Raw genomic sequence first — 13787 nt, 5'->3', positions numbered from 1 at the left:
TCATCTACACCCTTTTATGTATCATTAGTTTTAACCCATGGTCTATCTAATGGCCCAGTACATTAAGAGTGGGTATAAATTTTTGTTATTTTGTTTAACGATTTTCCATTTACTACTGCCTTTCAGAAGCTACATCAGATATTTACATGTTTCCCAGAAAACTAAATCATTTTACACCTGGTTCTTAATGTATCGTGTTGCCCTCTTAAGAGTCAATGAATGTTTTGCACCTTTTGTAATTGTGTATGAGTCCCTCAGTTGGCTTTAGTATGATGGATCTGAACATCATATAGCCATTGTTGGAAAGTGCAGAAGATGCTGGAAAACTAAATAATGTGCAGGACCATGACAAACAAGGGACATGTATCACAAAACATAAAACCAGTCGTTAATCATCCAGGTAACAACACACAGTATTAAGAATCAAGTGTATGTAAACTTTTGAATTGGTTCATTTGTGTAAATTCAGTTATTATTGTGTCTTGTGGACTATATGTAAACAACTGTTATGTGAAATAGCTTATTAGGGGCAGAATTAAATAAAAAACAAAATGCAATTTTTATGATCCCTCTTTTTTTTATTAATATTTTGCAAATTAAAATTTATGACCTCAACTTTATATACCATCTGATACCTTGAATACACATAACTCTCACTTTAAGTAGCTGCTTTATCCTGATAAGGGTCAGAGTGGATCTGCTTCCTATCCCAGAAACCCCAGGCCATGGGGCTGGGATACAGCACTCTAGTTGCAGGGCACCATGTACACACACATTCACGCACTCACTCACTTCTTACGCTGCATTTGACTGAAACTCATAACTCTCAGACAGGAATTTCCTACCTCTGACTAGGAGAAACCAAAAGAAAACTATGAAAAAAGACAACTAGTCGACTACTTTTTTAAATTACTGGTCAACTACTAAAAATAGTATTAATGTAACCACTACTGTGTAGACTGATTTGTTTTGTTTGACGTGAAACCAACTTGATTTTTTTTAGTTTTGTCTTGATTCTTTTACATAGTTCTGATAAATGTTCTCACTGATGTCATGCTTTGACGCAATGCTCGTGTTTATCATAACATGGTAAATCTGTTTATCCTTAAATAGGCAGTAGTACATTATCAAATCCCATTTAGCTTGTTTGGGTTGATAGAGTGAGATATCTATGAGGGCTTGTATTGCACCCTGCCTTCTTCTAAACTGTAATCTATGCCTTCTTTGTACAGAAATAAATCCTGCTCTATCCTCTGTCAAACACAAGATGTGAGTAACTTTAGGTATACTCAATATTTCTGGATTGTCCTTAGATATAATTTCTTTTCATTCCTAAAATCAGGTTCAACAACTTGCTCTGTACAGTGTAAACTGGGATGGGTCTCACAGTAAATCCACCCAGGGCGCAGTTCATTTGCATTTTATGTAATTACGTAGCTTCAATAGAGATGAAGACTGTATAATGAATTTATCGAGACGAGTGACGTATGTTAGGAAAAATGTGTCAGTTTGCTGCCAGAACAGCTTCAGTGAACCCTGGCAGAGATTCTACACCTCTCTGGAAGTGTGCTGGAGGAATGATCACCATTCTTCCAAAAGACAACCACCCAGTTGGTGTTTTTATGATGGTGCTGTCTAAGACTTTACTACAAAAACTTGGATAGGTGTTTAGCTGGGTTGAGATCTGCTGACTCTGAAGGTCACAGCATATCATTTACATCATTAAACCAGTCAGTGATAGTTCGTCCTCTGTAAATGGGGAAGTGCTTATCCTAGAAGATACCACTTACATTTACATTTATGGTATTTGGCAAACATCTTTATCTATAGTGACTTACAGAAGTGCTTCAAAGTGTCTATCAATAAATATATCTTCATACTGGGTAACTCGGTCACATACTAAGAGTACTATCGGTCTAAAAACTCTGTTGGGGGGGGTAGTCCTGTATGAAAAACACACAAGACAACACGATAATTATTATTTATTATTTTAAAAAAGTGCTAATTTAAGTACTTCATGAAGAGGTAAGTCTTTAGTCATCGTTTGAAGACAGCCAGTGAATCTAGCAGAAGTACATTCCACCACCTAGGAGCCAGAACAGAGAAGAGCCTTGATGCTTGCCCAGATGTTAGGAAGTCATTAATGATATTAGTGATGGGGGCTGTGAGGTCTGGAGCATTGTGGAAGGAGTGGGATACAGTGAGCAGGTGGTGGGACTGGGTATGGGTTCTCTTCTGCTGCTAGAGGAGAAAAATCCCGAAAAGAGGAGCTGGCAGGTTAAGAAATGAAACAATGATATTGTGGAGCTTGCGAGGTTCTTGTGCAGACGTTTCCAGCTTTTTCTTGTAGAAGAAGGTCTTAGCAGAAGTCACATTCGACGAGAAATGGTTAGAAAACACAAGAACAGGATGAGAAAGCTTACTGGGTTTGGAAGATACAGAGCAGAGGAGGTCCATGGATGAGGAAAGTGAAGAGAGGAAAGTGTTAGTGGCTAACTCCAGCAGTAGACAGGAAAAGGAGTCAGGGTCTGGAAGGGATGATAGAGTGCAGGAAGCTACAGAGGAAGGGGTGGTGGTGACCGGCAACTGTAGACCAGGTTCAGGACATTTCCTCCTTGTGTGTGGGAGGCCACAGCTGTTGAATGTCAGGGAGGAGGAATGCAGAAGAATGAGAAGGCAAGAGGACTGAAGCTTGTCAGAGGGGAGGCTGAAGTACAAAGGGAATGAGAGAGGTGCTGTCATTAGGGAAAAGATTGAGGAGCATGTCCATTTCTTCAGGAAAGTCTCCTAGAGGACAAGGAGGTCAGTAGAAGACAATGATCAGAGGGTTAACTGCATGGAATTCGAAGGATGAGATGTTGAGATGAGACAGGGTCAGAGATGTGAAGCACCATCTCCAAAACAAAAGCAAACCTGTAACAACACCCCTTCCAGTTTCGTGTGGATATCCATTTGAATAGAAGTGTTTCATCATTGGATCAAGGCTATCAAACAGAACTTTATATGTGGAGAAGTAGATCCAAACCATACTAGAAAACACTACAGCAAAAGAGAGTGACTGTTTTTCCCCCTCCTTTAACTTGTCACTCATCTGTATATCTGCCTTAATTAGCTAAGAAAACAATCGTTGGTGATGTTTGCGCAGTGCTAAATATGGAGCAAAGGTGTCCTGCTGTCTGTGTTCTGAATATCCAAATTACACTGAAATTATATTTATGTGGAAAGAAAATGTTGGAAGGTAATTCAATCAAAGGCAGTGCTTTACACTATACGGAATACAAACAAATAAATAATCCTGGCTTGTGGCTCTCTAAGCAATAGATTACATAAACTGCAGTGTTCAAAGATTAATTGACCTTAACATTATTAACCTATAACAAAATGAAAAGATTTGTTTTATGAGCTCAAAGCCATGTAATCTGCCTCTATTGTGGTGTGTGGAACAAGAATCTTCAGTAATTGGTTAGGGCTGAGAAAAAAAAAAGCATTTATTTAGCAATATAAATTAAACAGGCTTATTGGACAGCATAATTCCAGCAATATTTGGCTTCAAATGGCATATTTCATAAGTTAATATCAGTAGTTCCTTATTTAACAAGTGTGGGTGGAGCATACTCTTTCACACCTCATTTAGGGAAAGAAACTATTTCAATTTCTGTTAAACTTGTCAGTCCTGCTTGATGGCTCTTTGAAGTGTTTGTTCTGTGGAAGAGATCAGACAAGTTATCTGTGCTCTGAAGTTATTGTGAGCTAAGAAATCTGGGGCGTGTGTAAAATCACACAGAGTTCATATCCATCGGATTTAATTTGTTAACAAGCCAAATTCCTTTAGTATAACAAGCACATAGTAGCACACGTTGCACAAGTTCTACACTACCTTATATAGACTTTCTTGTAAAATACACTTTTATAAATATGTATGCTTGTAATATACACTCACTGGCCACTTTAATAAGAACACCAGTATACCTGCACATTCATGCAAGTGTCCAATCAGGTAATCACGTGACGGCAGCACAATGCACAAAATCATGTAGATACAGGTCAAGAGCTTCAGATAATGTTCATGTCAAACATCATAATGTGGAACAAATGTGATCTAAGTGACAGTTGGTGCCAGCCAGGCTAGTGAGAATTACAGAAACTGCTGATCTCCTGAGAAGGCCACAGAAACTCCTATAACCTATATCCTATAAGCATTCTCTTCACTATTTCCAGAAACTCCAATAGCCACTCATTACAAAAACTCCATTTACCACTCTTAATGGTTATTTGTTACATTACCAGCTTCTTGAATCCTTAGCTCCCTTTGCTCATTCAAGGAGTACCAAAGGAGTGATTAGTTTTAGGTTCATTAAATAATGAAGAAAAAAAAAGCATTAATGAGAGCTGAACAAAATAAACATCAATAAATACTGTAGGGCAGACTTTCTAACCCAGCTCTCCTTTAGTCCATCCCACCATCAGTCCATAGAAATCCACTGATTTCAGTGCTGCTTTTCAATTCTGCAGATTTCATTCATTGCACATGACTTTGTCATACATGTAAAGCGGACATATACCTTTATTTAGCAGAGGTGAAAATGTGGACTATCTGCTTCCTGTGAACAAAGCTATTTATAATGTCTGAATGAGTGGCATTTTCCAGTCTGTATTAAACCCAGACATCACTGAGCATCACTGAGTATGCATAACTGGCACAGTAAAGGTCTTAGGCAGGAGACCCTGGTACTCTATGATACAGGAACATTCCTCCAGATGAATCTTTCTTTCTGTGTAGAGTACAGTACGGTATTGTCCTACAGCATTTAACAAACAACTACACAAACAGTGCCATCTACAGGACAAATGCTAAAGTGCTGTATTAACTATACATCCTTCCATTTTCTGTAAAGCTAATCTTTACTGGGTGGCAGAGACCCACATTCACACACCCATTCATACAATATGGACACTTTTGGACATGCCAATCAGCCTGCAATGCATGTCTTTGGTCTGTGGGAGGAAACCAGAGTACCTGGAGGAAACCCCCGCAGCATGGGGAGAACATGCAAACTCCGCACACACAGGGCTGCCGCAGGAATCAAACCCAAATGCGCTAACCACTAAGCCACCATGCTCCCTCTGTATTAACTAATATCACTTTAGATATAATAAGAATGCAATTTTTATATAAATGAAAACAATAGGACTGCTGTATTTTTCACCAGCTTTGCAGAATTCTGTATTGCTCACACAATGGCATCACTGACCTGGCTTAACTTAGCTTATTCTTTCAGACCTGATGTTGCAAAACATTTGTCCACATTTCAGCATTCAGTATTAACACTACTATTACGTCATTATCTTTTCTGTCTTTCTAACTTCTCATATTTCACTCGTTCTCATGAGCGATGGTGGTGTGTAGGCTTGTTAAATGCTATTACTAGATTTGCTGCTGCTCCTCATGCATAGACCCATTGTTTTTGGCAGGTCCGATTAGAAAATAGCTTCCAATTAAAACATTAATTTGACATATTAGATTTATGTAGGAGAACAGGCCTTCACTTGGGAATTATTTTGGCTGGCCAACATTTGCAATTAATCAACCAAAAATGAGCAAACACAAATGATGTCATGATTTGGCATTCAGTTTTAGGGTAGTTCGAAAGTATGTATCATTAGCCACTTGGTGAATGTCTAACTGTCATTTAAAATATAAGATACATCCTCCTTTCTGGTTGTTTTGTCCACCAGGAGGCACTGAGAGAAGATCCTGATGATTGCTGCAAAAAGATTCCATGTCTAAACAGGTTTAACTCAAACAGTAACACATGCACACTTCTGATAAACAATGATATAGTCACCTCACAATGACTGACACTGATATCTTCTGTGTCCTTACTGCTTTTGCCCAACACACTTAGGAACTTCTTTGCTTGTTTGAGTGACATATAAAAAAACCTTGTTTAGAAATTGAAATAAAAATTGATGCATTAAAAAGTAAATATAACAGCTCTTGGCAGCAGACTTTTGGATCAAGGAAAAGGTAACTATTAAAGCAAGCTCATTTAATAGCCACATATACTTGGTGGCTGCAGTGCACTACTGTAGACTACGGTGCATTATCTTACTGAAAGTAGCCATTAAAAGATGGGTAAATAAAGGGATTCATGTGAACAGCAACAATATTCAGATACAAATGATGCTTGATTGGTGTTAGGGGGCGCAATGTGTGCCAAGAAAACATTCCCCATACTGCTACACCAACACCACCAACATGAACTCTTGACACAAGGCATGTTTGGTGGATGGATTCATGCTGGTTCTGACCCTATCATGTCGAGTTTATTCAAATTCAAGTTTCATCAGACCAGTTTTGGTGCATGGTGGCTTAGTGGTTAGAATGTTCACCTCAAACCTCCAGGGTCGGGGGTTTGTTTCCTGCCGCTGCCCTGTGTGTGGAGTTTGCATGTTCTCCCCGTGCTGTGGGGGTTTCCTCCAGGTACTCCGGTTTCCTCCCCTAGTCCAAAGACATGCATGGTAGGCTGATTGGCATGTCCAAAGTGTCCGTAGTTTATGAATGGGTGTGTGAATGTGTATGTGAGTGTGCCCTGAGATGGATTGGCACACCGTCCAGGGTGTACTCTGCCTTATGCCCGATGCTCCGTGGGATGGGCTCCAGGTTCCCCGCGACCCTGTAGGATAAGCCGTGTAGAAAATGAATGGATGGAGCGGACCGGTTTGGGTGATCCTGTACCCACTATAGCCTCGGATTCCTGTTCTTGGTTAACAGGAGTTGAACCTGATGTTTTCTTCTGCTGTTGTAGCCCATCCAACATAAGGTATGTTGTGCATTCTGAGATCCTTTTCTGCTCACCATGGTAGTGCGGAAGAGTGTTATTTAAATGACTCTGGCTTTCCTGTCAGCTCAAATCAGTCTGGCCATTCTCCTCTGTGCTCTCTCATCAACAAGGCTTTTCCACCCACAGAACTTCCACTCACTGAATGTTTTTAGTTTGTTTTTCCCTCCATTCTTTGTTTCAGAAATACTCAAGCCAGCTCATCTGGTGGCAACAAACGTACCGCGGTTAAAGTCACAGAGATCGCAAGTTTTTGTTTTGCATTTCTACTGCTCTACACAAATTTAATACTTATCTAAAATAGAAGAAGTGCTGCAAACAGAAGTGGCAGTGGCATTATTTCAGTACAGCAATGTGGCAAATGTGGAGGCTGAGATTGATATTGTGTTGTTCTTTATTATGCATACCACTAACTGTGTGTAGAAAAAATAAACAATTATATGGGAACATTCCATTTAGCCAGTTCTGCAGTGTGGAGACGGTGCGGATTTAATGTTTGGTTTCACTAACACATGGGAAAAATAATTGGAAGAATAACAGAAAGGAAGCGTTTCTGTGGGATTAAAAAAATAAACATACTGGAAGCTTTCCAGTGTGAGGACTTTTCTTCACTTACATGATCTGTGTCCAGCAGCTTCAATTTAATGCCATTTCGAATGTTTTCTCATTGTGTGTGTTTTTGTTTGTTTGTTTTTTTTGTATCTGAAGCATTATAATTTCTTCCTTTTATTCACAAAGCCATTTGATTAATTACCAAAATCCACTTTATTTAAAGGCAACAAACAAACATGAAATTAACCATTTTATTTAAGGCACTACAAGTCAATATACCAGTATGCGGCCAGTATGAGGTAGAAGAGAAAAGAGCTTTTTTTTTGGCAAAGCCATTTGAGTTCTTGAGTTTATGGAACCAGAAACTGAACCCTTTCCCTACAAACAGATGTGTTTGTGAAGAAATAAAAATGTTTAAATGCTAAGAGTAAATAAAAGTATTTTTTTTTTATGGCTTGATAAAATACCTGCATAATTAGAAATTCTGGAACGGCCACTTTCCTAAATAAGTGACGTCATAGGAAACAAAATTGACAGAAATACAATAATAGGATAACAATTAATAATACAGCATGTCTATGATAAAAAATAAGATTATACTTTAGTTGAAATAGCAATCAGTTAAACCCGTAGGGATTAAAATTTTTTTCAAGTTGTAAAATCCTGCATTTTAATTATTCATGTTAAATTTAGAATGTCACCACTGTTACCACTGGAAAAGTCACATGTTTGAGCTTTGACTGTAGTGAAAGAACCACACTCTAGGAGGGACATGTGTTAGGAACAAAAAATTGATTCCAGGGGCCATGTTAACAAAAGTTTTAAAGGAAAGATCCACCCTTTAACTCAATAAATTTTTTTGTGATGTGTGTAGTGTATTGAATAGTTAGAGAGCTGTGAGATGACAACTTGATGGTATTGTTCAAGGACATTGATATTAGTATGAGCAGAGTGTACATTACAGATGAGGAAGTGGAAGAGCTAGAGAGACTAGGGTGCTGCTGCACTGCTGTGGAGATGAAGAAAGAGCTAATTTCCAGTTGTGCCACTATCAGTGGGTAGCCGAACAGCACTATGGGTAATATAGGAAACCGTTAACCAAAATGAAAACAGAGCAACATGTCAATGAAAAAGTTTAAACCAAAAAAGGCAACATTCATAATTAAACAAATCTTGGATGTGACTGGATATTACATATTCATTATAAATATTGATATGCAAGTCGTTCAGGATGGACTTTTCCTTTAAGGCCAAAACTGGTAAGATCTCAAAAAAAAATCCCAAAAAGGATGTTTAAGTTCTAATCATATGTGTGTAACACAGTCGAAGCCAATTTGCACTTATGTCTTTTATGTCAGCTGTCCAGAGTTTTGGTTTTCTTTACAATGTGCTCATCTGTATGTGTGACATTGAGAAGTATCAGAGAAAGTATGTTCCATCATGAGTTCCTAAAGCACAGCCCCTCTCTGATGAGGCAGTTCTTTAAACGCAATATTCAGAGTCAGATGCTTTCCATTGATGGCCTTCAAAAGGAGAGAAATATATCAAGCCAAAACATGGCCCATGTGGTTGTGCAAGAAGAGTAAAGTGTGCATTTTTCCAATCAGTCATTAATCTCATCACAGCAGGAGTGTGAGAAGTGTGAGTGTAAGTGCAGTAATTGCAGTGATGGTGCTGGGCATCGGGGTAGCACTGTGGTTTTCTTCATTACTGACTTCAGGTGATGGGCAAGTAGGCTCTGTTTTCACAACGACCTTAGTGCTGGCACTTTTCTGAAACTGGAAGTTGTGTGTTAAAGCAGTGAATCTGTCCGGACCGTATGGCACTGACACAGTCTCTGTGAGTGGCTCATATCCTGGGTATGTCACCTGCAAAGACGGATTTGATACATAGATATTTACACTGTTGTCAAATTCGATCGCTGCACAAACTAGTGCACTCCCGGCCTCCCACATCAAATTACACTTGATAATTAACCCACAAGTTTCTTGTGTATTCACTCCAGAGATGAGGCCTGCACAGCAGCTCTGCCTTATAGCCCTGCCCTAAGCCCCGTTTATGTACAATTCTCATGAACAGTGCTATGTACTTGGTACAAAGTCATATTTAACATGGAAAGAAATGGTGGTAAATGATAGAATCAAGTAGTTAGGACTATTATCTGATTTTTAAATCATTTTTCAACTTCAGAATAACAGTGGAGAATCCATCATTCCATCAAAACTGCACTTGGATAAATCGTGGATAAAAGTAAATTTTTTTTACATTTTTTATTCCTCATGTAAGCTTCAGGACCATGTTAGTAAAAAGACATTAGTCCTTTTTATAAAAATCCAATACCTACTAGGGATGTAACCGAATACAGTACATATACGTTATTCAGAATGAACAGATATTGTGTTCTAAACAGATATGAACAGGAGGAGCAATATCCCTTTTTTCTTGAAAGCTGGTTCACACAGGGCATCTGGAGGTCTGCATGAGGACTTGGTTCATGCAGGACACAAGCAGATCTTTTTGTGTTGTGACAAGTTTTTGCATGTATTTGGTCGAGCAGTCAGATATACAGATACATCTATGAATATAGATGTAACAGATACTGATACAGATAGTAGTATTGCATTACCCCCCAGGTACTTACATTGGGCCTGAATAACACATTCATAAGTACTGCATAAAATATTTTATAAAGCATAACTCAAGGAATTATGAAAGGATTATATCAAAACCTGTGAGATAACATAAAAGAAAGTATATTGCTTACATGACAGGCAGCTAAGCCATTATTACAGTCTCATTATGTGAGACACTATCTAAAAAAATTTTTTATCTTGGATGTTGTATGCAGTATTTACAATGCATTTATGAAGTAGTGAGAAATATTCTGTAAGTGTCCACCTGTATTCTTAGATTTAGGGAAATCTGTTTACTGTATCTAGCTTGAAACTGAATACTCTTCAACTGCAAGTGTTTTATTTGTTTATTTTTCATTTCAAAACTATTATGAAGCACCATTTAATATCACTTAATTAAACAGTCCATATGCCAGCAAAATGAATGATTTTAATATCTTCAAACTAAAGTGGTACTCTTTTTTCCTTTACTTTTATTTGTAGCAATGTTACGAAGTACTACATACACCTTCTATAACTTTCTCAAAATGTCAGTAATGTGCTATTAGAATAAAAAAACCTATATATAAAAAAAAGACATAATTTGCAATAATCTTGATTATTTCTGCTTATAATGACAATTGAAGGTTATTTGCTTTTCTCTCTTTAAAGTAAAGACAAAGTCACATAAAACCCCATGAATTTTGGAATAAGCCTTTCATAAATTTGCCAGCATTGCTTTATTATATATGTATGTAATGCTTACAGCATGTACCTTTCACATAAAGTGTTACCCAAAATCCTTATGGATTTACATTTACATTTATTCATTTAGCAGACGTTTTTATCCAAAGCGACTTAGAAATGAGAAAATACAAGCAAAGCGATATAATACAAGCAAAGCGATATATAGCTGGGGTTTGAGTAATGTTGTTTTCATTCAAGCTTTGCTGGATGTTTCATACAAAAATAAGGTCTACTAGCATACAATTTTTTTTTTTTTTTTGTAAAAGCTATGTTCCCTAGAACTTTAAGTTATTATTTATATTATTTTAAATGTAATTGTATTATGTATTGCATGTCACTGAAAATGTATTTCAAACATGCATATAATCCTTTTTTTCTAGATAAAAATTGTAAATTAAACCCAAATTATTACTAAAAAGTAAACTTTCAAAACAACCGACATTTGCAGGAAAAACTATATACAAAGCATGCTGATGATATGCCACACTTTTTGCTGCTGGAGCAATTAGTATTTTGGTCTCTTTATCCCCATGTGGCAGCTTTCTCAGGGAGGAAACTTTAGTTTTGACATTTACTGATGATCTGGCATGCACTGAACTCCATTTGACAATAAAGTAATTCCCTGATTCCGTTCCTTTCAGTCCTCCATGGCCGAAAACTACTCTGTCTACCTCCTACTCAACCATGGTTATTTAACAGCACATAATTTGTCCGATCTGCCAGATCTGACCCCTTTGTTTAGACTGCGTGTGTGGCTTTTAGCCCAGGGTGTGAATTGCCCACTTTGCTTTAAGTGCTTTTCATTTCTCGCTGAGCCTCATTTCCTGAGGCAAGCGAGAAGAAAACAGAACCATTTTCATGGTGCCTGGCATAAAGTGAAAAGTAGTGGGGCCAGATTCTTCTAACATTCACTTAAGAGAGGACAGGAGAGACTGTGACCTGGAGATCGACATCCATCTAAATGAGGCGGCTTAACTGATGGCGTACCTACAGATCAACCCTACATTCCATACCTAATTGGGTTCAGGTTCAACCCTAGTCACCAGAAGTTTGTGAGTTCCAGTCCCCAGAGTACATGCTAGCAGCTATTAGGCCCTTAAACAAGTCCTTACCCTGAGGTGTCATGCTCTTGGGTTTGAAACCCACCTGCAATATCTGCTGATACTGTACAATGCTGTGAAAAATTATTTCTGATTTCTTATGTTTTTGTGTACCTCATACTAAATTGTTTCAGAAATGAAAACAATATCTAAGGTAAAACAACCTAAGTAAACACACAATACAGTTTTTAAATGATAATGTTAATGATTGAAGCAAACAAGTTATCCAACACCAACTGGGCCTGTGTGAAAATGTATTTGCCCCCATAGTTACTAATTCCCCAAATCTATGAAACTGTATTCATAATGGGGTTCAGCTGGACTAGATACAATAAGGGCTGATTACTGCAAATCCTGTTCAATCAAATCAACACTTAAATAGAACATTTTCAACAGCATGAAGTTGGTTAAAAGGTCTTACTCAGTAACACACTATGTTAAAACTGAAAGAAATTCAACCTTCCAAAATTCCTCCAAGAGCACAGCAATGACTCATCCAGCAAGCCACAAAAGAGGCAAGGACAACATCAAAGGACCTACAGTCCTCTCTTGCATCAATAAAGGTCACTCTTCATGACTCCACTATCAGAAAGATACTGGGCAAAAATGGCATCCATGGAAGTGTGGTGAGGTGAAAACCACTGCTAACCCAGAAGAACATTAAGGCTCATCTGAATTTTGCCAAAACACACCTTGATGATCCTCAAACCTTTTGGGAGAATGTTCTGTGGACTGATGAGTCAAAAGTAGAACTGTTTGGAAGACAGGGGTCCTGTTACATCTGGCATAAACCAAACACAGAATTCCCCAAAAAGAACATCATACCTACAGTCAAGCATGGTGGTGGTAGTGTGATGGTGTGGGGATGCTTTGCTGCTTCAGGGCCTGGGCAACTTGCAGTAATTGAGGGAAACATGAATTCTGATCTCTACCAGAAAATCCTAAAGGAGAATGTCCTGTCTTCAGTCCATAAGTTGAAACTCAAGCACAACAGGATTATGCAGCAAGACAATGATCCAAAGCATAGGAGTAAGTCCTAGTCCTAGGAGTAAGTGAAAGACTGATCTCCAGTTATTGGAAGCGTTTGGTGGCAGTTATTGCTGCTAAAGGTGGCACAACCAGATTTTAAGTTTAAGGGGCAATTAGTTTTTCACATAGGTGATAGGTGCTGGATAACTTTTTTTGCATCAATAATAAAAAATAAATTAAATATAAACTGTATTGTGTGTTTATTCAGGTTACCTTCGTTTTATGTTGTATTTTGTTTGAAGATCTAAAACTATTTAGTATAAGATATACACAAAAACAGAAGAAATCAGGATAGGGCAAATACTTTTTCTCAGCACTGCAGTACCAACTTCTTATTCGTGGTCTGTTAACATATATTCATAATACTGTATTATACATACAAAACAGAAGGCATGTTCTCACCATGATGGTGTAGTTTCCTGGCAGCAGCAGTCTGTAATACTCTCCGTTGTGATCTGTCCTGAATGGACAAAGGTTCCTCCTCCCCTGTACCTCCACCGAGGCATTTTGGACTGGAGTCCCATTCGAGTAAAACACTTGACCTTTTAAACCTAACAGGGAAAATAGATTTAAGAAAGTCTTAAATCCTTAAGGAATTAAGAAAGATTTTCCATCATAGATTAAACAAGCAAATATTGTGAATGTTTAGGTGATCCTATTGGGATAGAAGGAATTACTTAATTATGCCAATTAACCCGTGCTGGAAAACAAATTATGCTAGCACAGAGATTACATGATATGCCGTAGTCAGTGATGGTTAAAAGTTGGGAAGGCTATAGTGCGTCAGTCAAAGAAGACTTGTTCCACTTGCATAGCTTGAGTCATTACTGCTGAAGCCATGCATTTTAGTTGATGATGTAAGATGTAATCTTTCCACTTTCATAAGCATAATTTAGGACTGGATA

General features: G+C 37.9%; 1 protein-coding gene across 2 annotated transcripts in view; it reads right to left on the bottom strand.

Annotated features, from left to right (window-relative positions):
- Positions 1 to 7535: 7535 nt before the first annotated feature.
- cpm (carboxypeptidase M) overlaps positions 7536 to 13787 on the bottom strand; it is a 41687-nt gene continuing 35435 nt past the window's right edge. Inside the window, exons 7-8 of one of the 2 annotated variants that reach the window (XM_053650448.1) lie at positions 13285 to 13433; positions 7536 to 9262 (exon numbers count right to left, since the gene is read on the bottom strand). In XM_053650448.1, coding sequence (XP_053506423.1) covers positions 9014 to 9262; positions 13285 to 13433 — 398 coding nt within the window. In that variant the 3' untranslated portion in view covers positions 7536 to 9013. The remainder of the gene's footprint in view (positions 9263 to 13284; positions 13434 to 13787) is intronic. The other variant, XM_053650447.1, reaches the window with a different exon arrangement.

Source organism: Ictalurus furcatus, chromosome 19, assembly GCF_023375685.1.
Source record: "Ictalurus furcatus strain D&B chromosome 19, Billie_1.0, whole genome shotgun sequence".
NCBI lineage: Eukaryota > Metazoa > Chordata > Actinopteri > Siluriformes > Ictaluridae > Ictalurus > Ictalurus furcatus.
This window is presented reverse-complemented; position numbering and strand designations above follow the sequence as displayed.